The sequence below is a fragment of the Trichomonas vaginalis genome, chromosome V (genome assembly GCF_026262505.1).
Source record: "Trichomonas vaginalis G3 chromosome V, whole genome shotgun sequence".
Classification (NCBI taxonomy): domain Eukaryota; phylum Parabasalia; order Trichomonadida; family Trichomonadidae; genus Trichomonas; species Trichomonas vaginalis.
Window position 1 is genome coordinate 12112639 of NC_067207.1, and position 27885 is coordinate 12140523.

General features: G+C 31.0%; 13 protein-coding genes and 1 pseudogene across 14 annotated transcripts, besides 3 other annotated features; 8 read left to right on the forward strand and 6 right to left on the reverse strand.

Annotated features, from left to right (window-relative positions):
* Window positions 1-82: 82 nt before the first annotated feature.
* TVAGG3_0321710 (uncharacterized protein) lies at window positions 83-2412 on the reverse strand (the record flags this gene model as incomplete). Its single annotated transcript, XM_001311439.1, has 1 exon — window positions 307-2412. The coding sequence occupies one exon, from the start codon at window positions 2410-2412 to the stop codon at window positions 307-309; it is 2106 nt and encodes a 701-aa protein (XP_001311440.1).
* An 896-nt stretch (window positions 2413-3308) lies between these two features.
* Window positions 3309-3878, forward strand: TVAGG3_0321730 (lipid binding; the record flags this gene model as incomplete). Its single annotated transcript, XM_001311440.1, has 1 exon — window positions 3309-3878. One exon carries the CDS (start codon window positions 3309-3311, stop codon window positions 3876-3878), a length of 570 nt encoding a protein of 189 aa, XP_001311441.1.
* Window positions 3879-3896: 18 nt separating this feature from the next.
* On the forward strand, window positions 3897-5168 carry TVAGG3_0321720 (bifunctional inhibitor/lipid-transfer protein/seed storage 2s albumin superfamily protein family; the record flags this gene model as incomplete). The annotated part of the gene is made up of 1 exon (XM_001311441.1): window positions 3897-5168. One exon carries the CDS (start codon window positions 3897-3899, stop codon window positions 5166-5168), a length of 1272 nt encoding a protein of 423 aa, XP_001311442.1.
* Window positions 5169-5337: 169 nt separating this feature from the next.
* Window positions 5338-6246, forward strand: TVAGG3_0321740 (glycine-rich protein family; the record flags this gene model as incomplete). Its single annotated transcript, XM_001311442.1, has 1 exon — window positions 5338-6246. The coding sequence occupies one exon, from the start codon at window positions 5338-5340 to the stop codon at window positions 6244-6246; it is 909 nt and encodes a 302-aa protein (XP_001311443.1).
* An 82-nt stretch (window positions 6247-6328) lies between these two features.
* TVAGG3_0321750 (uncharacterized protein) lies at window positions 6329-8527 on the reverse strand (the record flags this gene model as incomplete). Its single annotated transcript, XM_001311443.1, has 1 exon — window positions 6329-8527. One exon carries the CDS (start codon window positions 8525-8527, stop codon window positions 6329-6331), a length of 2199 nt encoding a protein of 732 aa, XP_001311444.1.
* A 1235-nt stretch (window positions 8528-9762) lies between these two features.
* Window positions 9763-10391: a mobile genetic element.
* Window positions 10121-10328, forward strand: TVAGG3_0321770 (uncharacterized protein; the record flags this gene model as incomplete). The annotated part of the gene is made up of 1 exon (XM_051230181.1): window positions 10121-10328. A coding segment is annotated over one exon (208 nt), but the record flags the coding sequence as incomplete, so codon positions are not given.
* Window positions 10392-11134: 743 nt separating the features above from the next.
* Window positions 11135-14650: a mobile genetic element.
* Window positions 12224-12739, forward strand: TVAGG3_0321790 (uncharacterized protein; the record flags this gene model as incomplete). Its single annotated transcript, XM_051230182.1, has 1 exon — window positions 12224-12739. A coding segment is annotated over one exon (516 nt), but the record flags the coding sequence as incomplete, so codon positions are not given.
* TVAGG3_0321800 (DNA/RNA polymerase superfamily) lies at window positions 13568-14650 on the forward strand (the record flags this gene model as incomplete). The annotated part of the gene is made up of 1 exon (XM_051230183.1): window positions 13568-14650. One exon carries the CDS (start codon window positions 13568-13570, stop codon window positions 14648-14650), a length of 1083 nt encoding a protein of 360 aa, XP_051099913.1.
* Window positions 14651-16025: 1375 nt separating this feature from the next.
* Window positions 16026-24350: a mobile genetic element.
* Window positions 16332-16763, forward strand: TVAGG3_0321820 (uncharacterized protein; the record flags this gene model as incomplete). Its single annotated transcript, XM_051230184.1, has 1 exon — window positions 16332-16763. One exon carries the CDS (start codon window positions 16332-16334, stop codon window positions 16761-16763), a length of 432 nt encoding a protein of 143 aa, XP_051099914.1.
* On the forward strand, window positions 16783-17055 carry TVAGG3_0321830 (uncharacterized protein; the record flags this gene model as incomplete). Its single annotated transcript, XM_051230185.1, has 1 exon — window positions 16783-17055. The coding sequence occupies one exon, from the start codon at window positions 16783-16785 to the stop codon at window positions 17053-17055; it is 273 nt and encodes a 90-aa protein (XP_051099915.1).
* On the reverse strand, window positions 17433-18101 carry TVAGG3_0321840 (uncharacterized protein; the record flags this gene model as incomplete). The annotated part of the gene is made up of 1 exon (XM_051230186.1): window positions 17433-18101. One exon carries the CDS (start codon window positions 18099-18101, stop codon window positions 17433-17435), a length of 669 nt encoding a protein of 222 aa, XP_051099916.1.
* TVAGG3_0321850 lies at window positions 18591-19990 on the reverse strand (annotated as a pseudogene). The gene has a single exon. A coding segment is annotated over exon 1 (1400 nt).
* Window positions 21249-21950, reverse strand: TVAGG3_0321860 (uncharacterized protein; the record flags this gene model as incomplete). Its single annotated transcript, XM_051230187.1, has 1 exon — window positions 21249-21950. One exon carries the CDS (start codon window positions 21948-21950, stop codon window positions 21249-21251), a length of 702 nt encoding a protein of 233 aa, XP_051099917.1.
* A 2109-nt stretch (window positions 24351-26459) lies between the features above and the next one.
* TVAGG3_0321870 (protein of unknown function, DUF4108 family) lies at window positions 26460-26903 on the reverse strand (the record flags this gene model as incomplete). Its single annotated transcript, XM_001311447.2, has 1 exon — window positions 26460-26903. One exon carries the CDS (start codon window positions 26901-26903, stop codon window positions 26460-26462), a length of 444 nt encoding a protein of 147 aa, XP_001311448.1.
* Window positions 26904-27885: the final 982 nt, after the last annotated feature.

Below are 27885 nucleotides of genomic sequence, written 5' to 3' on the forward strand. Positions count from 1 at the left end.
TCATGTTTGTGTTTATTTTCTCTAACAACTGGAATTCCTAGTGACAACTACCTGTTTTGGTATTACTTTTTCAAGAACAATTAGTTGTTATGACATACATCTTTAACTCAATATCATATTTCATTAATAAGCATACTAAACAGTATCAAAGACTCATTTTTGTTGGAAAGAGATAAAAGGTTGATAGAAGGCATAACTATAAATTATTTAATAAACAAATAATAAAATTAATCAAATACAAAAAGATTAAATAAATAATATACTTCACAGAAAAATTCCATGAAGCTAAAAAAATACTAAAAAAAATTACAAAAGTTTTGCAGATATCAACATTTCTTGGAAATTCAAGACTTCGTTCATGAAATTCATGTCTTGAGAAACGATTTTGAGGATAGCTGTCTCCAGTCTGCACCATCTTACCAAATGATAATCTGTGTCCGACATCATCCGAAATCTCTCATGTTTCACGAAAAACGCGTTATTTAAAATGAATCTAGACAACAGGATAGGACAGTTCGATAGTACTAACGCGTATTGAGTGACTGTGTCCTCAGAATTCGCAGCAACTTCCAATTCTTCCAACTGTTTTATCACTTTCATGAAAATGAAATAAGTTGATCCGAATTTCACAGTTTGCATCGAATTTAAGAGACTTATGATTCTCCAGAGCTTGCCATTGAGTAATAGTGCTATTTCTTTGTTCTTCTTCTTATTAGAAAAGCATTCAGGAAGAGGCATTGTTGGTCGTAATTCATTCAAAAGTGACAACCATTTTAAGTCAATTTTTTTCATCATTTCATTTGTTTGAGGACCAATCAACGTTGTCATCATGTACTGTATAACAAACAAGTACTGCAGACGACGTGTGATTGAAAGATCTACCTTAGAAGCAGCTCTTTCAAGCAGTAAATCAATATACCGGGGATTTCTGATCAATGATTTCGGAGAAACTTCTTTTAGTTCGTTATTTATTGCATCTTCTGCAAAAGGAATAACAAACATCCTTAAACAGTCTTCTACAACACTCAGCCACTTCGTTAATGATTGTAGAGCTAAGTTATGGACTAAATAATTCTCAAAACTCTCTGCGTGACTTTTCAAAATTTTGAGACTTTTCCTTGTGGCCAAATCAATGAAATTTTCCTTGTCTTTGCCGAGCATCGTTTGGAACATGTTGTATTTAGCAAGTTGGTCGGGATCTGATGGCGGATTCGTCAAGAAAACTAAGGGATGAACTCCCATATCAGAACAATCGGAGTTAATCTTGTTCCAGACCCTCGTGAAGTTTATATCCTTTGGAATATCATCAACTTTGATGTCGTCGAAAACAACAGAACGCCAATTGTAAGATGTATCAATCGGTTTTGGTTTCCTTGAGTAGATACGCATCCAGAATGGTCTATTAGTGATTGTCTGGAAGTAATTGTACTTAAGAAATGGAACCATCGTCTTTGGAAGCTCGTTTATCGCCATTAAAGATCTGATTATGACATCTACGTCGTTTCTTGAGATAAGAATTAAAGTAAATGGAATATCAAAGACAGTGAATGCTGGTGGAACTTCAAAAATTGAGTTTGTCTCAAAAAATTTAATTAAATCTTGAACAATTGGATTATGAATGTTAATTGACTTTGCAACTGAGCAAAAGTGATCGTAATGATGTTTAAATGGTGTTGAGTTCAAATATCTGATCAATTGATGCATAACAAACCTGTGAATAAAGAAATCTAAAACGTCGTTAGAATTCCAGCCTTGTGCTAACATAAATTTAATTAGAAACACATGCTGTTGAGGTAGTAAAGGAAGAGCTTTGATAATTGAGTCAATAATTTGAGGAATATATTCGTCAATGATTTTAGTAGGTAATTTTTTGCCATTAATACGTACATCATTACAAAATTTGATTGCAAAGCCTTGATAAACTGATTCTATGAATTTGAACGTACATGCGGAAATATAAAAAGGTAAAATGGCTTCTATTGCCACATTTTGGTTCATCTTTGTAATGAGCATGCAATAAAATGGGAATGCATTTGAAATGTGCTCGAGAGTGCTATAAAAACCATAAATCGAGGGAATTGCAGACCAGCAAAGTACTTTAAAGTCAGTTTTATCGCCATTGTGATATTTTTCTTTCAGACAGCTTATTAAAATTTGAGGTGATGAATGTAAGAAATCTATTAAAACAGAAATGAACTGAATTTGTTGCGGCTGAACGTTCTCCGGACTATCTTCAGCAATGGGAATAAGATCATTAAGTTGGATGACCTTTTTCATTCGATGAATAATTATTGCAGCTCTGCTGTCTGATATTATTTTATCTCTAGTTGAAATGGAAGCTTTTGTGCATGCGTCCAGTAATAATTCAGGAATTGCTGGCACAACTTGCCTTAATCTATTGAAGTCTTCCATATAAAATTTTTTTATTCACAAAATCTTACCTGAAACATCATCATCGATTTATTTGCTAACTCATCAGGTGTGATTTGCATAGGAAAATTATGCTATGATAAGCAGTAAATAATTCAATTGGATCTGAAAAATAGCAAAAATTAAATCTAAATAAATCGAATTGCTGTGTTTATTAGGCTAATCTTTCTATTTTCCATTAGATAGTATATTTATATGAATAAGGTAGATGTTTTAGTCTAATTGGAAATTCTTTCAACTCAAAAATTATTAAAATCAAGTCACTTTAATAGTTTTTATAGAATTACTTGAATTGGTCAAATTTTTCATATAGAATATATTATAACTCTCTTATTTGTTTCAAGAAATGTTGGAATTGTTTAAATATATAAAATTATCAACTTTTACTAATACTACTAATTGTCTAAGCTATACTATGATAAGCAAACCGTATGTTATATGATTCTTTTATTATTTATTAATCATTAATCTCCAACTTTAAATATAGCTTGCCAAACTTGATGAACTGCTCATCCTATTGCTGAGTTATTCAAATTATCAATATCACAGAAGAATGATTTTAAATAAAATTAACAGGTTTTTGATATTTTCTTTTTAGAATTAGCTGACATGTTATTTTTGTTGGGAAAATCTGGAATTGTTTTCTTTTTTTCAATTTTCAATTAATTATATTTTTCACAAAATTGACTGGGTATTGAAAACTTTACAGAATTCAGACTCAATGAGCTTTATTCTTGATATTGTGCACATATTATAACAGTTGGAATTTATTGACTTTTTTTTATCTAATTCAATTTATTTTATTTTACATGATTTTCATTATTTATCTTTTTTGCATCAGAGGATTTTTATTTCAAAGCAATAACTTCCATATAAACATGCATTCCCAACAAGATCAAGCACCAGAGTTTCAAAAAGTCAAAAAGCAGCCTGTGAATGAATATAAAGGTAAAGTCAACGTTAAAACTACGATTGTTCAAGGAAATACTGAAAAATCTAAGCGAGTTATCGATTATTATCTTTCATCAATCACTTTAAAAGGCAATATTGAATTTTCAAATAATATTGCATTTGGTGCAGGAATTTCAACAAGATCTGGCAGTGCAATATTTACTTCATATACTGCTCTATCTGTTGCGACTGATTCTAATCTCAAAGTTCATCAAAATACAGCGACTGTTGGAGGAGGACTTTGTCACATTGCTTCTGCAGTTTATCTAGAAAAATCGAATATCTTCAGTAATTCTGCTTTTAGGTATGGTGGTGGAATCTATTTTCAAGGAGAACATACATTATCTCCAGATATTAAGCTCATTTGCAATGGAGAATGCAATATTCATTCTAACACAGCCTTAGAATATGGAGGAGGAATCTGTTTCTCTACAGCCAAAGAAGCTTATTTTGATAATTCCAAAATATACTCAAACATTGCTTCATTTGCTGGATGAGGTATCTATTCTATCGATATGGAGTTATTGAATTTCTTTAATACTCAATTATACGGCAATAAATTAGATAGTACAAAAACTTTTTCAAATACGAGAAATTTGACTGCGAATGACGTTACAAGTATTGACAAATATGCACCTGCAATAGAAGGGCTGAGAGGCGGCGGTGGAATTTTTGCCAGAAAAGAAACTGAAAACCCGACTCATATAAATACATATAAGTGCTGTATGCATGATAATGATGCTGGTAGTAAAGCATTCTCAGCACGAAACGGCCCAGGACATCTTGCTTTATTCCAATATAATATTATTTGGACATCAATTGAAGATACTATCCAAGATCTGTCCACAAAATCAAAGGATAGTAGCGAGCTATCGACTAATCCCATTGCCTATGTTTGGGATGATATTGACAAAAAACCTGAGCATTATAAGTTTGGAGTCACATCTGACTCTACAGAGTCTTGCAGTTTTAGTGTAGCATCATTTGCGAAAGAGATTGATTATCTTGCTGCAAAAACTTCAAATACAGATTTAGGAGAAACAAGCAAAGTTTTAGATCCAACAAGTTACACATATGTTGCCACACCTATTACAAAATTACCATATAAAACAACGTATATTGATATACCAAAAGCTAATTTGGTTCAAGTCAAATTAGAAAATCAGCCCAATCTAAGATCTGTTGCCCGAACGTATACTGCAACTATACTTCCTATTAGAACTCTCCCTCCTAATCCAAATTGGAGAACACCTGTAAGATTTGATCCAAATTACAATGGAAAAACAACAATAACAAAAATTTCAACGTACACATTTATTAATTCGTTTACAACTACATTTCGTGAGAAACTGACTTTTATAAACGGTGAATACAAAACTATTGTTTATCAAACAGAAATAGAAACAGAGACTATTATAGAAATCGTCATTGATGTTAATGAACCACTTATTGTAAAACCTGAATCATCATCTCCTCAGAAGAAAAATTCAAATTTGTTTATTTATATCGGAGTCGGCATTGGAGTACTTGTCCTATTAATTATCATAATTCTTGTTATATTTTTAGTAAAGAAACGTAAAGAAGATCCAACTGATGAAGATGAACATGAGATGGCTGCTGAAGTTGTTTTGTCTCTTTCAAGGACATCAAACACAACAATGGTTACAACAGATAATCCATTCTGGGCAACAACAGCTTTAAGTGATACAGACGATCCTTTCAAGAAGGATTTCGAAGAAGAAAAAACAGCTGATTACTATAAGATTATTCATTCTAAAAAGTTGTAAACATGTTAAAATATTATAAGATTATACATTCTAAAATAAAATAAATTCTGTCAAAATTTCAATTAAAATATATCGTTAGTAAGATTTTAAAAAATTTAATCAATTTTTAATAACATTTTCAAAATGCAGAAGAGAATGGTTCTTCATATTTGAATACTTCTCAATTTTGATGCCATTTTTGAATGCGGTTGTATATGAATTCCGATATACGGGGAAAACAGAAAGTGTATTACTGGAACCTGGTATTTATAAGTTTGAAGCATGGGGAGCAAAAGGACAAGATAATGGAAAATTTGGTGGTTATGGTGGCTATTCTCATGGAAATATCGCGCTCACTAAGCCTTTAAAAGTATTCATTACTGTTGGAGGCCGTGATGGTTTTAATGGAGGAGGTAGGAGCTATAATCAAAGTATCACAGGTGGAGGAGCTACAGACTTTAGATTTTTTGAGAATACTCTGAATAATAGAGTACTTGTAGCTGGTGGGGCCGGAGCTGGTGGAGGTGACAATTCTTACTCTAATTTTAATGGAGGAGATGCTGGTGGATTTGAGGGAGAAGAACCTCAATATGGTGGTGAGGGTGGGCAGCGTAATCGGGGAGGTAGATGCATTTTATATGATCCTGATCTTATAAACACATCCCCAACTAGAGATGGTGATTTCAGGAAAGGTAGAGACGTACAGGGGATTAATGCTGGCCCCGGAGGTGGTGGTTGGTATGGTGGAGGTGCTGGGAGCGGATTTTCTGAATATGGACGTGCTGAAAAGCACACCGGCCCAGGGGGTGGTGGTTCTGGCTTTGTATATACTAATGAAAGCATTGAATATCTACCTCCGGGATATGCTGTAGCTCGTGAATATATGTTTTCTAGTGGATATGCTCTTAGAGGTGGAGTTACTGTTGCAGACATCACCGGAGATGTCACATCAAGTAATCAAGAAAACAGCTGCGCCCAAATCACCACGTACTCTTTATTTAATTTTAATCTCAATCAGGTAAAGCCAGCTTCTTCTCATCGTTTAAATCCTAGACAATTTTCTCTATTCACATCAATTTTTTTAAAAATTAAACGCTAAAAATTAAACCTATTTTCATATTTTTCAGGGCCGGCCTTTCTAAAAATGAGAGAATAAATATAACATTCAAATATTATTATTTTTATTCGAATTCACTAAGTTCCTTGCACATTATACCTAAGTATCCATTTCTTGATCTCTTCTCAACAGGAATTGTGCAGCATTCAACATTAACTCTTTCTCTCTCAATTGCATCATTGAGTTTTTGTTTGTATTCTTCCATAGAAATTCTTTCATTTTGTACATCATCCATGATTTTCTGAGATGTTTCTTTCGCCCATTTGTGCATCTTCAACATCTGTTCTGATGGTTCTACCTTCTTCATCTTGTAGATCTTCAACAATTCATCAAGACTCTCTGCAAAGAACATCAATGCTTCAATACTCCAAAACTCTGCCATTTCATCATCAGCCAACACACAGAAATATGGTAAATCTGGTTTCTTCTGTTGTTGTTGAGAAGTTTGTTGTGAAGGTTGTTGTTGTGATGATGGTTTAGCAGGTGTTGGTTGTCTAAGTTGACTCTTTGCTGCTTCACTTTCATCTGGTTTTGAAGCATTTGATGATTTGGCTGAAGCTGGTTTCTTTGGGGGAGGATTGCTGCAGAATTTGGCAATCGGTGAAATTAAAATTGGTCGATTGACAATTTTGCATTCTGTGCCTCTGAGAGCTTTTCTAACACGAAGTCTTGTGTATACCTTTATGTTTGTAGGCTGCTCGTTCTCATCTAATACAGGACATTCCATTTCGACAGTGCAATTATTAAGAATTCCTCTGAATTCCATGTTTATGTGGCCAATTTCGTCATTTCCATGCATGAAAAACATTGTTGCTGGCATCTTCTGAACGAATTTGAGCGAATCTTGAGTCAATGGCCATTTATTAGTGTAATTTATCAAAGGATTCTTTCCTTTGAAGCCTTTGGCCATGAATATGACGAAAACTGGGTTGTTCTTGTCGAGTGTTTTGAGTTCGTCTTGTACAGGAATCTGGGATTTGATCACAAAGTCTTGGCCAGGGAAATTTTCTCCTTTGATGATGGTAAGTTCGATTTTCTTTGGCTCCAAATCACTATTAACAATTGGGAAACCGTATTTAAGGACATCGGAAATGACAAATGGATAATCTGGGAAAATTTCGATTGTTTTTTCAAGTTTCTTGGAGGCTTCTAGTAAAGGTAATATCTTTTGCTTGTCCTCTTTGATGTGGGCAAGAGCTTTGATGTCGTTTTTGAGCTCTTGTAGAGTATTTTGAATTTGAGGTAATACTTTAGCTGCTGATACAGGATCTGCGCAGGAAATGACATCTTTGTCCTGGAATTCGGAGAATTTCGAGTAGTATGGAGCAATATGTTTCGGATTTATCACAGAAATATTCGGATCAAACTTTTGAGGGCCATCTAAGACCATTGGAAGAAGCTGATCGACTTGGTTCACGAACTTCTTGCCTTCTGGCTTAGTTGGCTCTGTAAGAAATGTATAAAAGCTCGATGCAAATGTTGAAAATAATTTGTCGTAATCTGCTGTCGATTTGATGTCCGAAACTGATTTTGGTTTCGGTGGAGCTTGTGGTTTTGGTGCTGGTTTTGGAGCAGGTTTTGGTTTGGGTTTCGGAGCTGGTTTAGGCTGTGGCTTTGGCGCAGGCTTTTCTTGTTGAGCAGCTGGCTTTTTCGGCTGAGGAACTGGTGCTGGTTGGACTGGTTGTTGTATTTCGGGTTGTTTAGGCGCTGGCTGTGGTTTTTGAGGCTCCGGTGGTTTCTGTTCAACAGGCTTTTGCGGTTTTGCAGCAGGTTGAGCAGGTTTAGGCTGATTTTGTTGAGGATCTTCTATATCTGGGAAATTGTTCATAAAATCGTAGCTTGGTGGTGGCTTTGCTGCTGTTTTTGCAGGTTGTTGTGGTTGTTGAGGTTGCTGAGGTTTTGCTGCTGGTTTTGAAGGTGTTGGAGTAATTTGAGGTGTATTTTGTGGTTTTGATGGTTCAGGTTTCTTTGGTTGTGGTTTTTCATCTTCAGAATCATCTCCTATTGCTGATTCGTCGATTTCTCCATCATCTTGATTTTCATTATTGTCATCTGATAATTTTAAGTCGTCATCTTCACCTCCATCTTCTTCTTCTGCCATCATTTGTTCTAATTCTGCCATTAATTCGTCATCATCTGGTACATCGTTCTTTTTTGCTTTTCCTTTCTTAGTTTCTTCTTTGGCCCCTTTCTTTGCGTTTTTCCTTTTACCTCCGGCCATCATATCCATAAGTTCTGCCATTAATGCTTCATCATCATTCATTTTTTAGATCTAAATGAAGTGAAATTTTTTTCATAAAAAAAAACTCACCGGCATTTTTTTGAGCAAGCTTTACTTTGTTGGATTCACTTCTATGTGATTAAATTTCGTAGTTTTTTTAAAAAAAATCATAATATTTGAAATCATTTCTCAAGAGATCAGACTTCTTGCTACTGTAAACTTTGTTTCGACAATATTTGTCATTCTTATTTCCCTTATTTCTCGTAAGAATATCAAACAGCCTTTACCAAGTGGGAAAAACCTAGTGTCCTCAATCTCTGGGAATTTCACAAATCATGAGCCGTTAATAGATTTTATAAAAGGAATAAGAAAAGTTTGTAGTGGTTCGTATTTATAAGCATAAAACTGAGATTTTATTTTAGCAAATTTTAGCTTTGTTCGGGAAATATACATATACAATGATCTTAAAATGAAATAAATGTCATAAGATGTGTTTAAAAAGCATTTTGTAATAGAAACTTCCGAACTCCAAATGAGATTATGATAAAGCGAATGATGCTAAATTTAAATATTGATTAATATATAGAATATTAGATAAACAGGTTTCTCAAAGACTGTGTATCAAAAGTAGTATAAGAGTGCGGGTTTAGTGACTTTTTTTGTTTCATCTATATATAGACGATGCATTAAAATATATTTATTTATAAAAGATAAAAAATTAACATTAATTTTAAAATAATTTATTTTTTTATCTTTTATAAAAGAAGCTATATATAGATGATGTCAGATATTCCGCGATTAATTAAACATTGTTTAAATCCTGAATGGGTTAAACTTCAATTTAAAAATGAAGATTGTGAATTATTAAATGAATATGAAAGCCAAAATAAGCTAATGAGGTATAAATATAATGATAAAGAATATTTAATTTCATGGAATCAATGGAGTCATAATCAAAGACCTCATAAACGAGAAGAAGAAATTGAAAATAATGAAATGGAAATCATTGATGACATTAAAGAGGATGGAATTCCTAAATTTTGTAGAAAAACCTTTAGAACTAAGTTAGGAGCATATAAACGTAGAGTATTAAATCCTGAATATCTTAAACATCAATTTAAAAAGGAAGACTGCGAATTATTAAACGCTAATGAATATGAAAATGCTAAATCAAAACTGAGATATAAATATATTGGAAGTGATGAAAGGTGTAAAGATAAAGATAAAGTTTATACAGTTTCATATAATAACTGGCACACGTTAGGGATTAGAAAACATTTAGGAGATTATGGTAAAAGTTCTGAATTCTTTAAATCTAGTATATACGAGAGAGTAAAAGAAATTAGATATAATTATCATTCATGAATGAAAGATTCACTACCATAATGAAATAAAAAAAATAAAAAAAAATAAAAAAATAAACTTTAAAAATTCATGTCTTACATTTTTTGAATAATTTATTTTTTAATTCGTATGAAAATGAGTGTCACAACTAACGACGTTAAAAAATTGGAATTCACAAATGAGGAAATAAAGGATATATTAGAGGAGGCAGGTTATGAGGTTAGTAAATATTATTTAAGAAATTGTCAAAAATTCGCGGAGTTTTTAAATGATTTAGATTATGATGGAAAAATGAATAAAGATGATGTTATAAATTTCTTATATCCCACATCTGAAGAAGAAAAACCTAAAGAACCTGATGTTTTCCCTGAATATTATGAAGAACGGATTAAAGATGATGAATATGATGAAATTGAAAGACTGGAAAAAATAAGAGATGAAATAGATGAAAAAATTAAGGAATTAAGAGAAGTTGAAAAATATAATGAAAATGAAGTAGAGGGTTTAATGAATATCCCAGCTTCAGAATCAGAAGTTCAAAAATCTCATGAAGAAAGATATAAAAATTATGTCTCAGAATCAACACAAAATTTATTAGATGGTGATATTGACGAAACACTTTCAGAAGAAGGTACTAAATTTATTCGTAAACATAAGCTTCAGTTTATTGACGATGAAGAATACCCCTGTATATTACTTTCACCTCCTCTTGATTCTGAAAAATTCAAAAAAGCACTGAAAAATGTAACATATGCAACAAATACGATTAAGAAAGAAGACCATGATATTTACACAAATTATTATTTAAATAAATGCACGGGTGTTGATAAAGTTTTTGATTTGTTAGATAAAATATCAAAAGAAACAATTGGTACATATAAAATTTTATGCGATTGTGGTTTCATTATTGAAGATACTAATAATGTTTCATATGAAAGAACAGCACCGAAGGAAGACGAAGTTGAAAAGTCTATACCATTCGTTATTAAGAACATAAAAGATATGAAAACTTATAAACATTATATTTATTCATTTATTTCAGAAAAAATGGAAGCAACCCATAAAACATCATCTCATCATTTTATAGCTATTCATACATTCCTTTTCAAAGTTGTGAAATTAAATAAGACAGGAATTAGATTTAATGTATCAGGGTACGCATTCTTGAGTAAATTAAAATGTATTCGTCACGTCGCAGATGATAAAAATTTATGTGTTCTTAATTCATTTTATGGACTTTAGCCCTGGACTTTAAAAAAATAAACTTTATTTTTATTTATTTTTTAATTTTTTATTCTTACATAAATGAACAAAAACGGAACAGCTAAAATGAATGATAATCAAATAAGAGCCGAAGGTAGAAGGTTATTTAAACGCTTCTATAACATTCCTGATGGTGTTAATCCTAAAACTCGTAGAAGTTATTTAAATGAAGCCATAGATGCATATGAAGGATTTGACATTTCATCAGAAAGTGAGAGGTTAGCAAGAATGTTAAACGTTAATATTGATTTTTATTATTGTGTTCCTCAACCAGAAGACGTGGACATAAATAAGGTAGACTTTCCATTAGTGGAATCAATAATGATAGATCCAGAATTTGAAACAGTAAATATTTTATTAACACAGAGTCCATGTGGAAAACTTCACGCTGACAGAATTACAGACGTTGAAGCACTCACAGGATATAAAGTTTGTCCATATTGTAAAGAAGAAGTTTATTCTATCCGCGATGATCCAGAAAGGAAAAACCAAAGAAGATTTTTAAAGCATTGTGAGAAATGTAAAGAAAATAATGGAAGATTAATTCAAGACGTTCAATTGCAAAACACACAACAACCATATGCACCACATATCACGAAACAGAAGATATATCAGTGGTTATTAGCTCACAATTTGCAGGAATATTATAAACCAACAAGATATTATATTACTTTTGACTTCGAAACATTAGAGACTAAAGAAGAACTTCAACTTTCTGAATGTGCAACTTTGAACGCTTACTTAAAACCATTTATGGTATCATCAACGGTTAAATTAAAGCCGCAAACGGACCGAAGCGGCGAGGTCGTAGACCACGATAAAACATTTACGAGGAATTTTTGCTTAACATCAAGTGATTCGTTCATCTCTGATTGGATTGAATTTTTATTTTCAACCTGTTCATTAGTTGCTAAATCAAATATTGAACAATATGAAGAATTAATGAAGCCGCAAACGGACCAAACGGCGGGGACTTTGTCCCATACATTAAATGAAAAACAGAAGGAAGCATTTAAAGAACTTCTAGATGAGGAATTCAATAAAGTGAATATCATAGGTTTTAATTCGGGAAAGTTTGATTTAAATTTAATTCTTCGTGATTTAAACACTGCAAAATGGAAAATAAAATCAATGCTGGGTTCATCTTCACAATTTAAGCAAATCATTGTAAAGAAAACAAACTGTCCATATGAATTAAGATTTATTGACATCAGAAATTATATAGCGGGTGGAACATTAGACCAATTCACTCAAGATTTCGGAAACAATAAATCACGTGTTAAATCCTTTTTCCCTTATCAATTCATCACATGGGAGAATTACGAAGATGAATTATATAAAGTGGAACCATTCACTCAAGATTCATTTTATTCAGCATTAACTCAAGAAACAATATCCGATTCAGATTATCAAATATATCTCAATGATGCTAAAAATTTTGAGAATAGATTAGAATATTTTATTCATTATTGCAATAAAGACGTTGAAATTATGATTGACCCAATTGATAAAATTATTGAAGAAACATTTGTTTATAAAATTGACATGCTTCATAATCTTTCATTATCATCGAATGCATCAATGATTCGTTACGCGTTAGCATATAAGAACTTCAATCCTAACGAAACATATCCAGAAGAAGAAAATGTGGAATCAAGTTTTGAATTAACAAAAAAGTATTGGAAATATAAAATTGATTCATATAAGAAACAAGATGAAAAAGCAGAAAGGGATACTAAAAACAATGTTTCAATGGATGATTTTCAATACTATCACGATTTAATCCTTTCATCTAAATGCAAAATGTGTGGTAAAGCGTTTACATATGCAAATAAACCAACATTAGATAGAATCGATAATGAAAAACCACATACCAAAGAAAATTGTCAGTTAATGTGTTGTTATTGCAATGTCGTAAAATCAAATAAAGATGAAGATGTTCAACGTTTAAGAATCAATTTAAGAAATTATACATTAAAAAATAATTTACCAATGACTCTAGATTCAGTTGAAGCTTATCACATCCTCCGTAATGGAATTACTGGTGGTTTATCAAATGTTCAACATAGAGTAAATCTTAAAGGAATCACGCACATTAATAAACTTTCATATAATCCAGAAACTAAAACTGTATCAAATGAGGACACTTCCAACATTATGACTCATTTCGTTGGTGTTGACTTTAATTCATTATATCCTTCATCATTTTCATCTAATCCTCATGATTTCATTCAATATACTGACCATAAAATGTATATGCCGGGAAGATTGAATGGTGTTATCATTTGTGATACAGCAACAAAGAAAGCAAAAGCACTGGGAATAATTAAGAAGAAAAATACTTTATTCGTGGCTGAAGTAAAGGGTCACATTGATGAAAAATACATTAATGATTACATAAACTTTTTACCAATAATAAGAAACTTTGATATTATCACAGATGAAAAAACAATTGGCAGTTTTATGTATAATTACATGAAATCAAACAATCTACCAGTTGACCAGAAACAGAGGAAATTAACTCAGTTAGCATCAACACACAACCAATATCAACCATTTTCTTCTTATTATCTTTGGTATCTAATAGACAGATTTCATTTTATCATTGATGACATTCAATCAATTTTAACATTTACGAAAAACACTTGTTTTAATGAATTTGCGAACGAATTTATGAACGAAAGACAAAAGGCTGAATTAGAAGGAAATAAAGGAAAAAGTTTATTTTGCAAGATTTCACTTAATGGATCATATGGTTACGATGCAATGAATACACAAAATTACGCAAAGACTAAAATAATGAATGCACAGAAGGCACGCGTTGCATGTATGTCAAATAAGTTTAAAAACATAAGAGAAATAGGAGAGGATACGTATCAAGTGATGCTTAAAGATAGATTTTATAGATGTGATACATGTTTACAAGAGGCATTCTTCACTTTAGATAATGCTAAATACTGGTATTTGGTTTTCATTTATGATTTTATGTATAAATGCTTGAATGTTAATCGTTTTCATTTCATTGAAGGTGATACCGATTCATCTTATTGGGCAATCGCTGGCGACCCAAATCTTCCTAACACTCAAGCATTTCAAGCAATTGTAACCGATAAAAAATTTTATGATAAAAACATTTTCAAATTCGCACCTTTTGATTTCTTCTGTTTTAATGAGAAATTTAAACCTAAATTAAAGAATAAAGCTGAAGAAAAAGCACATGAGAAGAAGTTATTGGGTTTAGCAATTGAGAAACAAGGTGATAACATGGTTGCTTTATGTCCTAAGTGTTATACTTCATTCAACGGTTCAATTGATGGAAGTGATTTTAAAAAGATTGCACAAAAAATGAAAGGAGTTAGTTTACGACAAAATAAACAATTAACACCTAAAAATTATTTGGATATAATAAATGATAAAGTGATATTTGATGGTCAGAATATTAATTTACAACTTAAAAACGGGTCAATGACTCGCTTAACAATCGGTAAGACTGCATTAACAGGAGCACACACTAAGGCTGTATGTTGTGAAAATGGATGTTGTATGCCATTTATTTAATACAATTTGAAATTTTATTTTTAATGAAATGCCACAGAAGAGACAAAAGGAACTAAATCGATTTATACCAAATGGTTTTAACTTTCAGATTCCAAATAATCAACCACAACGAATTTTTCAAATCCCACCACAGCATCAACGGAGAAGAACATTCACCCCTGAAGAAAGAAATTTCAATAATTTGATGCGTCAACAAAATCAAGGTTTGAGATTTTATCCAGGTAGTAATGGTATACATATAAGGCATCCAAATTTAGATAGAAGATATACCGCTGAGATTCATATTTTACCTAATAATACGGTTAATTTTGCTGGATTTTATGATCATCATCAGGAAATCTGGACTCCACCATTTGATACTGTTTTAGAAGGAGGAACCGTTAATGATGCGATTCAATATGTAAATAATGGTTTTGATACTATGATTCAAAGAGGTGGGCACCCTTAAAACATTTATTTTATTTTTATATAAATGGATAACGCGGATTTGGATAGCGCGGATTTGATGGATAACGCGGATTTGGAAAATTTAATTGATGGTTTAGTATTTAATCAAAATTTTCTTAATTATTATGATTTAAAAGCATATCTCCAAAAATATGATAACAATATAACGGGTGATGATATGCATGAATACTATTATCCGTATTATAAAAATGAAGTTTTGAAATATCATGATAGAATAATTTCTAAAATTAAAGACAAAATTAAAAATAATGAATATAAAAAGGGAAAAACTAAACCACAACTTAAACAGTTGAAAGATTTCAAAAATAAAGTATTAACAGAAGAAGATATTGATGAATTATATAAATTATATAATCCTGAGTCACAAAAGCCAAAAGAGAAAAAGCCGAAAACAACACCAAAAGAGAAAAAGCCGAAAACAACACCAAAAGAGAAAGTAGCAAATGTTCAACAGCTAAAGGTGCAAAACGCCCAGGTCCTTCAGACCATAAATGATGCACAAGCTTTAATTTATGATTCATTAGTTAAACCATATTCAGCCCGACTTTTAAATGAAGATCAACTTTTGGAATTCATCCTTCAACATAAACTCGAAGCGGGAAAGTATATCAAACCTTTATATACAGCATATTTAAAACAAATGAATAGAATACATCCGGAATTAATGAAGGGGGGAATGAAATCCAAAACTTCATCATCCAAAATCAAAGCAGATAAAATTAAACCACTTGCAACACCAAACCCTCCAACGACAGTACCTCCTCCTCCTTCAGTTAATCCTTCATCATTCACTTTATTATATCCATTTCAAACATTAAAGAAGCAAAAAGATTTTAAAAAGGATTTCAAGATATTAAATAAACCAATTGACCCGAAAATTCAACCGTTAAAGGAAAAATTTAGTCGCCCTTCATTTGCTCCATATCCATATTCATATGAAATCGATCATCTGGAATATTCAAGAGGAAACGTTACTTATTTATTTGCCATTAACATTAACACCAGATATTTATATTGCATTCCGGTGAAAGGGAAAACAAAACAGGAAACAAGAAGAGCTATTCAATACTTACTAGATCATGAAAGAGTAGATAATATCAGGGGTGATGGTGATAAAGGATTTCAGGCAGCTATGACTCATTATTTCCCACAAATTAATTTTTACTTTTCATCCTCTCCATATACGTTTCATAATAAAATAGTTGATGCGGTAATGAGAACTCTTAGAGATGCGTTAGGGGTTAACGGTCAGATATACTGGGATGGAAATCATGACTCCATCATACAACAGTTAGTATATTATTACAATAATACATGGCATAGAACTATAAACATGAAACCAGTGGAAATGAAAAATGATATTTCAAAAGAATGGGAATATATTAGAAAGCAAATGGAAAAGTTAAATGATGTTAAACGTGAACAAATTAATTCGGGGCTCATGAATTTTAAACAAGGAAATAAAGTTTTAATTCATCTCGATTATGGAAAAACTGATAAATCAATGACAAAAAGAAGACGAAGATTTGACACAATAGCTGAATTTGTTAGATATATTAACGGCAATGCATTAGTTGAAGTTGACAATAAATTAATAGAAATTCCGATTTATTTTATTACTCCATTATATTTAAATAATATTTAATTTTTTTATTTCGTAAGAAATGAGTGACAACGAAGCAGTCAAGAGTCCAGACGATGAATATAAAAAGAAACTAAACAGAATTAAATCAAAAATATGCTATTACAAAAAGAAGCCACAATGCGGTGGGGTTGAAAACGATAAAGAGAGGAAAGAAATAATCGAAAAATTAGAAACTTATCGTTCAATCCTTAAACTGAGTGAAGCAAAAATAAAAGAATTTAATAGAATAAATAAATTGATTGGAAGAGATGAATTTAATAAAGATGAATTTTTAAACTCTATCCAAATTTAATTTTTATTTTTCTTCGACAACATCTCTCTTTCCATCATTACCGCATAACCACATTTTCTCAATTTTAGTGGTTTGTTATTTTTAACATGTTCTCGCATCATTTTTATCATTTCCTCCCTTGTTATGATTCGTGGTAAATTTTGAGCTTGTGGGGTATTCATTTATGATAAAAATAAAAATTTGTTATCACTTATTTTATCGTTAAATGACCTGGTAGCACATGGTAGCATGGTAGCACCTCCAGTTCTTCAAAAATAATTAATTATTGAATAACCTGAAACCATGAGACTTTGTCTCCGGACTCTTTGAGTCACTTAATGAAACCATTAACGATAAAATATATTTTTGGTCGTTTATGACAAAAATAAATGGTTCATTTACTCACAATATTTTTGTACAAAACGACCCCAAACTTTTAACTTCTTTTCTGCAGCTTCAAATGCTATCTTAGCGAGTTCATATTCTCTAAATTCTCTCTTTAAATCTTCTTGTTCCCATTGGTCTAGTTCGTATGGAGAATCTCTATAACCATAATATATCTCACGTTCATGTTCTAATTGTTTTTCACACATTTTTCCAACTTCTTCTTCGAACAAAGGTTTAGCATTCTCCACTGTATCTTCGAGTTCTTCTTCATCTAACTTCTCATGAACTTTCTTGTCTATGGAGTCCATAATATCTTTGACATAAAATGCATACTTTACAGAGCACCATTCAGCAACAAAATGAAGAACGAGGTCAGGATGTATGTAAATACCTTTGAATTCATTCATAACGCCCTTAGTAAGCTCATAAAATGCTTGTTTTGAGGTCGAGCCACTTTTGGCTCCACCGTATTCGTTCAACCAAAACTCAAGAATTTCCTGCATTTTAGTACTATTGAGAAATCTGTTTAAATGGTTTAACTTTCCTGCTTCTCTTGCCATCTTTGTTGCATTAATGTAACCATCCTTGTCTCTACGTAAGACTTCAATACCGTTATAAGTGCCTTTTGTGAATGTTTCACCATTAGATTTGTTCGTGAACGTCTGTGCTTCGACCGACATTTCTGTTCTTACATACAAAATAAAAAAATAAATAAAAATAATTTTAAAACTAATGAAATTAATTATTTTTGGACTGAATTCATTGAACTCTATACCATGCATAAACTGTCATAAATGGTGGCATGTAATCTTTACTTTGTCCCGTTGTTTGTGTATATCCTGAAACGCGATGTGTATGGTTTCCTTCTCCCTGAGTGTCACTCCAGTAACAATTTATGGCAAATTTAACATCATCTTTAACATCATATCCTTTACCTTTTGTCATTCCTGACCAATCCCAATATCTATGCTTATGCCAACCTGCTTGAGATGTGCTTAAATCTATGTAGTGACTGTGTGCAGGTAAATTTTCACCCGTAATTGTTTTACTTCCCCCTGTTTCCTTTGAAGAGTTTGCACAATACAAAAACCTGTCAACTATTTGTTCCCATGCACCAACACCAAACATTGCTTGAGGACCTCTCGCATCCATAGATGTATAAATAGAACCTACTGGGTTCATTAAATCAAACATATGAGATATTATAGGATTGTCTCTTTTGAACTTAAAATATAGTGTAACTATTTCGGGTTTCTTCTGGTTTGTGTCAGAATATTTTTTAATATAATCTTATGTTTTCAGGGTATGTAAAATCTTGACTATAATATTTATTTTTGTCATCTTCATAATAGTATACTATTCTCGTTTTTTCTATTGCATTATATCTTTTATATCTATAATAATCTAAATATAATGTTTGCTTTTTTGGGTCTACACGTGCGTCAACACCATAGTCATAATAATACGGTGCTGGAGCGACGTTAGACAATGTCATATCTGTCATATCTGTCATTTCATAAACTCTTAAATATTTCTTTTGTTCGTCTCCATATAAGTTTAAGTAGCAGTTGTTGTCTAATGGAACTTTCACTTGTGTGCCATTATTCTTTATATAGCCTACATACATTTCATTGTTATTTTTCGGAATGAGTTTATACCGTATACCATTTCTTAAGGACTGTACAAACTCCCATCTAAAATATTTGTTTTCTTCATTGACAGAAAAGTCGCCAACAATAGTTTCAATATTTTTTGTTCCAACTAAACTTTGGTATATTTCGTTAACAAATGATATATCAGCTTTCTTTGCTAACTCATCGTTAACATATTCCTTATCTGCCTTCTTATTTAACTCATCGTTAACAAATGATATATCAGCTTTCTTTGCTAACTCATCGTTAACATATTCCTTATCTGCCTTCTTTGCTAACTCATCGTTAACAAATGATATATCAGCTTTCTTTGCTAACTCATCGTTAACATATTCCTTATCTGCCTTCTTTGCTAACTCATCGTTAACAAATGATATATCAGCTTTAAGGTCTAAACATCCTGAAACCCACCCTGTATTGGCTTTACCTTCTAAAATCTTCGATGTCCGTTCATGGTACCATTCAACCCTTTTTATAATTTCATTATCTTTTTCATCCACATATTCCTTATATGCCTTCTTCACTAACACACTTGCCACATATGCGAACTCAGTATGAACATATTCCTTATCTGCCTTCTTCATTATGTCATTTAGGAAACCTTTTATGAATTCCTCATTTAAATTAAATCTTCCAATCTTCAAAACTTTAGGAAATGCATTTAATGCGTAATATCTCTGTTCTTCTGGTGGAATTGATGTTATATCATCCGTTATTCCTTTAATTTTTGAATTCATAAATAAAATTTCTTTTATATTTGATATCACTGCACCACCTTTGCAAACGAATTCGAAATGGTCATTTTTCAATACTATCTCCAAATCTCCATATTTCAACATTTGCGTTTGTTCTGCCGTCTTTGAATTATATGCATATATGGCGTATGTAATGGTCTGTGGTTGCTGTTGTTTAATCATTTATTACGATTTAAAAATAAATATTTAATCTGTTATCTCATCAGCTATTTTTTCTATTTGAAATTGCCATAATATTTCATTCATAAATTCTAAATCACAATCAAATAGGTCAGTTATTCTAAATTTAATATTTGATAAATCTTTTGAATGAAGAATAAATGAATTCCCGGATAATTGAAACGGATATGATAAAGAAAATATGTTTAAGTTGATGGATAAAATGTTTTGTATTGATGGGTAAGAGTTAGGGTCTAATGTTTGATGTGAAAATCTCATTGGGGTATTAACTTTATCACATTTGATTAAAATGAAATTAGAACCAGTGTCAGAATACAAAACATCCCCAACATCTTTTTCAAAATTTAATATCCCCAACAATGAACGAAGACGAGGAGTACAAAATTTAATTTTCAGCGGAAATTTAATAAGGTTATTTATTTCATCAAGTTCAAAAAGTTTATCAGGTTTTGATTTAAAATTTTCTTCATACCATACGATAAATGATTCATTTAAATAACTTAAAATCATGTTAATATCCCATTTCGTTATCACATTATTTATATACATATCATACGTTTTTAGGTCTACGACCCGCCGCTATGCGGCTCATGGTCATCTTTAATAAATGATATATAATCTGAAGGGTCTAAAAGAATGGGATTAAATTTACCACTCACAGAAACGAGAGTAACATTATAAATTCCGCTAACTGTTAAATTTAATTCACAGTTATTATTCGAAATAATATTGATAATTGACATTTTTTTATTACGATTAAAAATATGGTAAAGCGTTATTTTCCAGTGATAAATAAAACTAGAATAAGATTACCTCAAGAATTCATAAATTCAACGAATAAGAAATTCATTCATGTTATAAATTTTAGTGTTTTCAGAAAATATGAGTCGATGTCATATTCATCATCAGGTTATATTTCACTTCATTCAAATTTAGTTCAATCAAACCCATATAATGACCATTTCATAAGATTTTCAGATGGTATTAAAAATGTAATTGATAGATTAAAATATGAACAGATTGACAATATCGAATTTTTGGAATTTTGGTTTAAATATCCCGATGGAAAAAAGATTGAAGTTAAAGATAAAGCTGATACTATAACAAAAACAATTACAATGACCGATCCGGATAGTGGGGAACAAAAAGAAATAAAACAAACGATAGAAACTGGTGAAAGGTCAATTATTATCGATTATGATTCAAAGGATTATTATTCGATAATGTTAATGCTTGAATATTAAATAGCCTTAACAAAGAATTTTTCAAGTGATATTTTATATTCATCAACTATTTTATTATAAATATCATTATATGTTAAATGAAGTTCAGTTGTTGTTCCGTTCTTTGATATCTTAATTGTGCTAATATCCTTTATAGGATTTATTTTTGCAACTGTTCCGCAGCATGAAACCTCATCATCTATGAAAAATTGAATCTTCACGTCTGAATCTTGAACATCACAAAGAATGGCGATAATGTGAATTAATGATTCATAAGGTAAAATAATTAAACCGGATTGGTCAATTAAATTTATTATTGAATCATAATTATCAGTTATGATATCACGGTAAATTTTCATTAATTCAGAATTAATGTCTATTTTATATGGCGCATTGCGACTGTAATCGTAGATTCCTGGGTTCTCGATGTTTGATGAAAGAGGTGGGGGGTATGTTGGATAAGTGGGAATTTCAACAGGTTCTTTACCAGGTTCAGATAAAATGATTGGGTCTCCATTCTCATGGTTTTCTTCATTCTCCTCATTCTTCGGTAAGTCACGAGTTAATAAATTTGGTTGAGTTGCTGACCTTGTTAATTCAGGACTAACATTAACTTTAACATTTTGAATAATTCGTGATTTATCATCATTTACGTTATAACCAACCGTAATCTCTGCTTTTGCGTTAGTGTTCTTTTGACTAGTGAAACGTCTTCTCATTTATATTCGAATAAAAAAATATATTTAAACTTTTATTTTGCTGGAACTTTTGAATCTATTATTTCCTGTATTTGTTCATGAAGTTGATTTTTAGCATTTTCATCGAAATTAATAGACCGAATATATTCATTAATTGCATTCTTATAATCATCTGATTTCTCAAATTTTCTTTTATCTGATTCCTTAACTAAATCATAAGTTAAACCTCGTTGCTGATATAATGGTTTCTTAATTAAATCTTTGAATGCTTGAGATAAAGCACCTGATGCAATTCTTGCTACTATAATTGGTTGGAATTGCTGTTTAAGTTCATCTTTAACATTTGCGAAAACTGGATCGAATAAAGCAACTTTAAAGAATTTCTTAGCTGGAATTTCAGGTCTTAAATTTGCATATTGACCATCAAACTGGTTAGAATATCGTGGTAATCCATCCGGTCCCTCTTCAATAGCATTTAATTCTTCATTGAAGTAAGAATATGGATTATGACGGTATGAATTAATTGGACCATTTTCACCTTCTCCAATGTATTGTTTAACAGCTTTTCCATTTTCATCAAATTGCATAGGATAATGTTCATTATATGCTTTACGTTTAGGATAATCCGTCATTGTTAATTTATACCCATTTATGACTTTAATATTTCCTTGACCATCAGTAACGAAAACTTCATTTATTCCATCAGGTTTTCCATTTGGACCCGTAATGTCTGCTTCGTGTGCTTCCCAATTTGGTCCGTGACGTTTGGCATATGCTTGAGCTTCTGGTAATGTTAAAACGTTTCTCATTTGTTTAACATCCTTTTGAAGACCGGCAACAATGTGGACTAATTCTTTCATTCCGTCTGGAACTTTCATAGTTCTATTATATGCACCCTTTTTGTTTGTTCCTTGTTTTAATGGAACCTGTAGAAGATTTGCAATTTCTGTCATGTTTAATTATAAATAAAAAATAAAAATTAATTATAAAAAGTTATTCGAATTTAATGGAACCTTTATTTAAATCAACTATTATTTTTCCATGTTCTCCTAATTGTTGATATTGTGTGTAAAGTTCATTAATGCTCATTGGTAAATTCACTTGATAAAGCATAACGTTCAACTGTTGACGACTAAAACCACTGAAAATGAAAAGGGTGGACAGGTTTGATTTAATGTTTGTGCTTAATGCTTTAAAGTATTGAACAGCCATGAAGAATGAACACTGAATGTGTCGACATTGAGTTAATAATTGATTAAAATATGATTTCTCATTAGTTATTAGTTTTGATTTCACCGCATCATCTAGAAAAATGAGTGAATGCAAAAATTCTCTATCAAAATTTGAAATAGAAAGTGTTTCAAATAATTCATCCCGTTGTTTATCAATAATTTTATCCTCTAATCCTTGCTTCTTGATTGTATTATATAATTCTTTATACATTACAAAGTTTTTTAAATAATCTTCTGCTTCTTCTTGTGATAAATAAATAATTGGAATTTTGATTAAATGCTTTAAAGATTCAAATGTATCATCTGAAGGTGAACCTGAACGGTTGATATAAATTAACACATGTGAATAGGGTGAAGTGTTAGCAATAATGATAATTTGTTTTAATATCGTTAATGTTTTACCTTTATTTTGTTTACCAATTGCTGCAGTGATTGAATTTAAGTAACATTCAGAATATGGAATTTTCATTAATTTTTCCTTAGATAGAGCATTTCTATTATCACTCAATGCTTCATTAATCATATCATCTACGTATGTATTATATACTCCTGCTAATTCTTCATAAGGGGTGGATGAATTTAAATTCATTTAATCAAAAATAAATTTATAATTTTATACATTTCTATTCATCAATATTTCATCATATGAACTTCTATACTGTGGTGGTGTACCTGTTGGATGATATTTCAAACCTTCATCCGGTGTCCATGTCCAATATGTAGTCCTAGTAAACCAAACCTGAGGAGGATTTGTCACCTTTGAACAGTAAGTGTCATTTTCACCCTGAATGATTGGATAAGCTTTCACTTGTACTGTAACTTGTGAGTTGAAAGTTTCTAATCCATCAAAGAATATACCCGCTCCATCACGTTGAACTGGAATAGTGCATAAGAATGAAGTTTGGTCTTTCCATGTTCTAGCTAATGGTGTGCCATCATCATCATTCAGTGGTCTAGTTAATGAGTCCTCGTATTCTTCTGTGCATTCATTCACTCCATCTAAATCAGAAGCTTGAAGCATACGTGTAAAGAATATGTCACCCACTGTGGTCATCGCTTGATCGGGGAAGTTTCTGGAATCTATAGTGACCTGAAGACCTCGAAGCATTGGATTTTCTAAAACCGTTCTTTGCATTGCATTCTTCGGAAATGTTAACACAACATCTGTAACATTATGAAGAGCGTATGAGAAATCTGAGCTAATACCTTCAGGAGTGATGCAACCTCCATTTAGTGAACGAACGTCAATATGTTGAGCTGGAATCATGAATGGATCTTCCTTACTAAATAAACGTGGTATTGCTTTAACTGATTCTTCAATTAAACCGTATCCTGGTGTAATGCATTTATCCTCTAAAACTTCCATCTTTGTGCATGAAATAATAACATCATCAACTGTTGCGTCAGCAGATGTAGCGGCTAAGCTTGTAATTAATTTGGCAGAAAGTCCGATTTGTTGGAATTTGCGATCATATTTATAAACATGATTCATAATCTTTTCATAATTTTCATCAGTTATCTTTTCATAAACGTAATTTTGTAAATCAGCAACTCTTAACGGGTCAACCTGACAAAATACTAAAGTATCCCTGAAAACATAATATTTAAGAATGATTTCACCAAATGATTTAGGATAATCATCGAACGCCTGAAATGCTAACAAATCATTTACTGGAATAATCATATCAAAAGTGACATCAACTTCTTCATTTGCTTTCTTGAAAACTTCTGAAGGGTCAATATATTTACCACATACTGAGTTATCATATTTTTGAACGTTATTATATAACGAATGAACAAACTTTTTAACTTTCCTTTCTGATTTTGGTTTATATGTTGCAAATGCGAAAGATTCGCGGGCGCAATCCATCTGAAGATAACCAGCATCACCTCTTTCGGTTTCTACTTCTAATTGCTTAAAGCTTTGATTTGATGATTTATAACCAACGAATAAACGCATGCATTTAAAAGCGGCATCACATGTGAAAGCTTTATTTGAAACTAGAGTTGCTTTAACTTTGCGTTTAATATATGTGTCACCTAATTGGTTCACATCATGAGCCGGATTTGTAATTCTTAAATGAGTTTGTTTATCATCAAAATATGGAGCATCAGAGTCATAGCATGAACTTTCAAGTTCTCTATAATATCTTCTTCCATCATTCTTTGCGAATATTTCATTTATCTTTTCGAATGAATGAAATACATTTCCATTAATCGGTTTAGTGTTTGGCACTAAATAGTTAGTCGTCATTTATGATGAAATAAAAAATCAAAATTAAAAGATGAAAATGAATTTTTAATTTTAATGAAATAATCAACTATGGCTGCAGGATTCTTTAAGAAACTGTGGGATAAAGTAAAAAGAGGAGCGCATAAAGTTTGGGAAACAATGAAGAAAGGAGCAAATTGGATATTTAAGAATAAAGAAGCAATTAGTGACGTTGCTGAACAAATAGCACCTAATGTTCCAGTAAGGGAAGTATTAAATAAAGGAGATAAGGTTTATCGTCGACTACAACCGATACTAAGATAAAAATAATATTTATTTATTTTTCCACTATCTACCCCCTATTTTATTAAGTATTCCTTCAGCAATTCCACCAACTGCGTTACCTGCTTGTGCTCCCATCGCCGGATTACCTGCTTTAGCACCTAATACTCCTCCTATGATAGTTCCTGCCGTTTTCGCTACTGGTGCCAAAAAGTTTGCAACGGGTTTAATAATCTTTTGATGAACCCAACTTGCAGCTTTCTTAATTCCTTCCCATAATTTTTTAAAGAATCCTGCCGCCATCTCTGATTTAATATTAATTAAAAAATATATTTCATCACTTATATTCTAATTTTTTATTTAATGATAAATGAAACCGATTTTAAAAATAAATGAAACAGAGGAGGAAGAAATAAATGAAAGTGAAAATGTTCAACAAAAAATAAACGTTGTTAAACCAATTACTGAAATAAAAATTTTTTCATCTGTTGATGAATTTAATGACTATTATGCTAATAATAAAAAATTATTTGAAGAATTGACAACATGTAAATTGAATAAAATGTTTAAAGTTGAGGACAGAGTCCAAGACCCGGAGGGTCATGGATTCAAAATTTCAAAAATAAAAGGTGTTGTTAGTTTAAAATCTATTCCTCAATCAAGAATCACCTCATTAATGAAAATTGATGATTTAACAAAAAGAATAGAAATTATTGAAGAGCGAATAAATCAAATTATTGATTTCATAAATCATGACTCGTTGAGCCCGGGTCCTTAAAGCTCAAGGCACAAAGTGCCCAGGACTTAAAGTCCATCACTGAGTTCAAGGTTATATTCATCAAATATTTCATTATTAAATGCAACTTCTGCTAGTTTATTTATTTTTTCAATACGATCATTTGAAAGTCTATCGTTTAATTTTTTCTGAAGTTTTTCATTTTCTAGTTCTGAAACTTTATTTGGATGATATTTAAACCCGTTAAATTCTTTTTCCTCAGTTTTGATCATTAATTTACAAAGAACTTTTGTGGTTGGAATTCGTTTAAACCATTTATCATTAATATTTGTTATAAATTCAATATCTGGAATTAATTCCCAAATTTTTGCATTTTCAATTAATTTATTATCAAATGCAAAAGCAATAGGTTTAATATTAAACTTACCTTTATAATATATACTTTCTACATAATCATCGAAATAAACATCTACTTGTTTAACATTTTCAAGAATTGGTGAAAGAACATCCATTAATTGATTGACGGTTACGAATCTTGATCCACTCATTTTCATACGAATTAAAAAATAAATTATTCAAAAAATGTAAGACATGAATTTTTAAAGTTTATTTTTTTATTTTTTTATTTTTTTTTATTTCATTATGGTAGTGAATCTTTCATTCATGAATGATAATTATATCTAATTTCTTTTACTCTCTCGTATATACTAGATTTAAAGAATTCAGAACTTTTACCATAATCTCCTAAATGTTTTCTAATCCCTAACGTGTGCCAGTTATTATATGAAACTGTATAAACTTTATCTTTATCTTTACACCTTTCATCACTTCCAATATATTTATATCTCAGTTTTGATTTAGCATTTTCATATTCATTAGCGTTTAATAATTCGCAGTCTTCCTTTTTAAATTGATGTTTAAGATATTCAGGATTTAATACTCTACGTTTATATGCTCCTAACTTAGTTCTAAAGGTTTTTCTACAAAATTTAGGAATTCCATCCTCTTTAATGTCATCAATGATTTCCATTTCATTATTTTCAATTTCTTCTTCTCGTTTATGAGGTCTTTGATTATGACTCCATTGATTCCATGAAATTAAATATTCTTTATCATTATATTTATACCTCATTAGCTTATTTTGGCTTTCATATTCATTTAATAATTCACAATCTTCATTTTTAAATTGAAGTTTAACCCATTCAGGATTTAAACAATGTTTAATTAATCGCGGAATATCTGACATCATCTATATATAGCTTCTTTTATAAAAGATAAAAAAATAAATTATTTTAAAATTAATGTTAATTTTTTATCTTTTATAAATAAATATATTTTAATGCATCGTCTATATATAGATGAAACAAAAAAAGTCACTAAACCCGCACTCTTATACTACTATCAAAATTTGATTGTGAGATATTCGGCAAACTCATTCTTAACTATCATACAATACCAAACAACTGATTTATTTATATTTTCTCTTCAATTTAT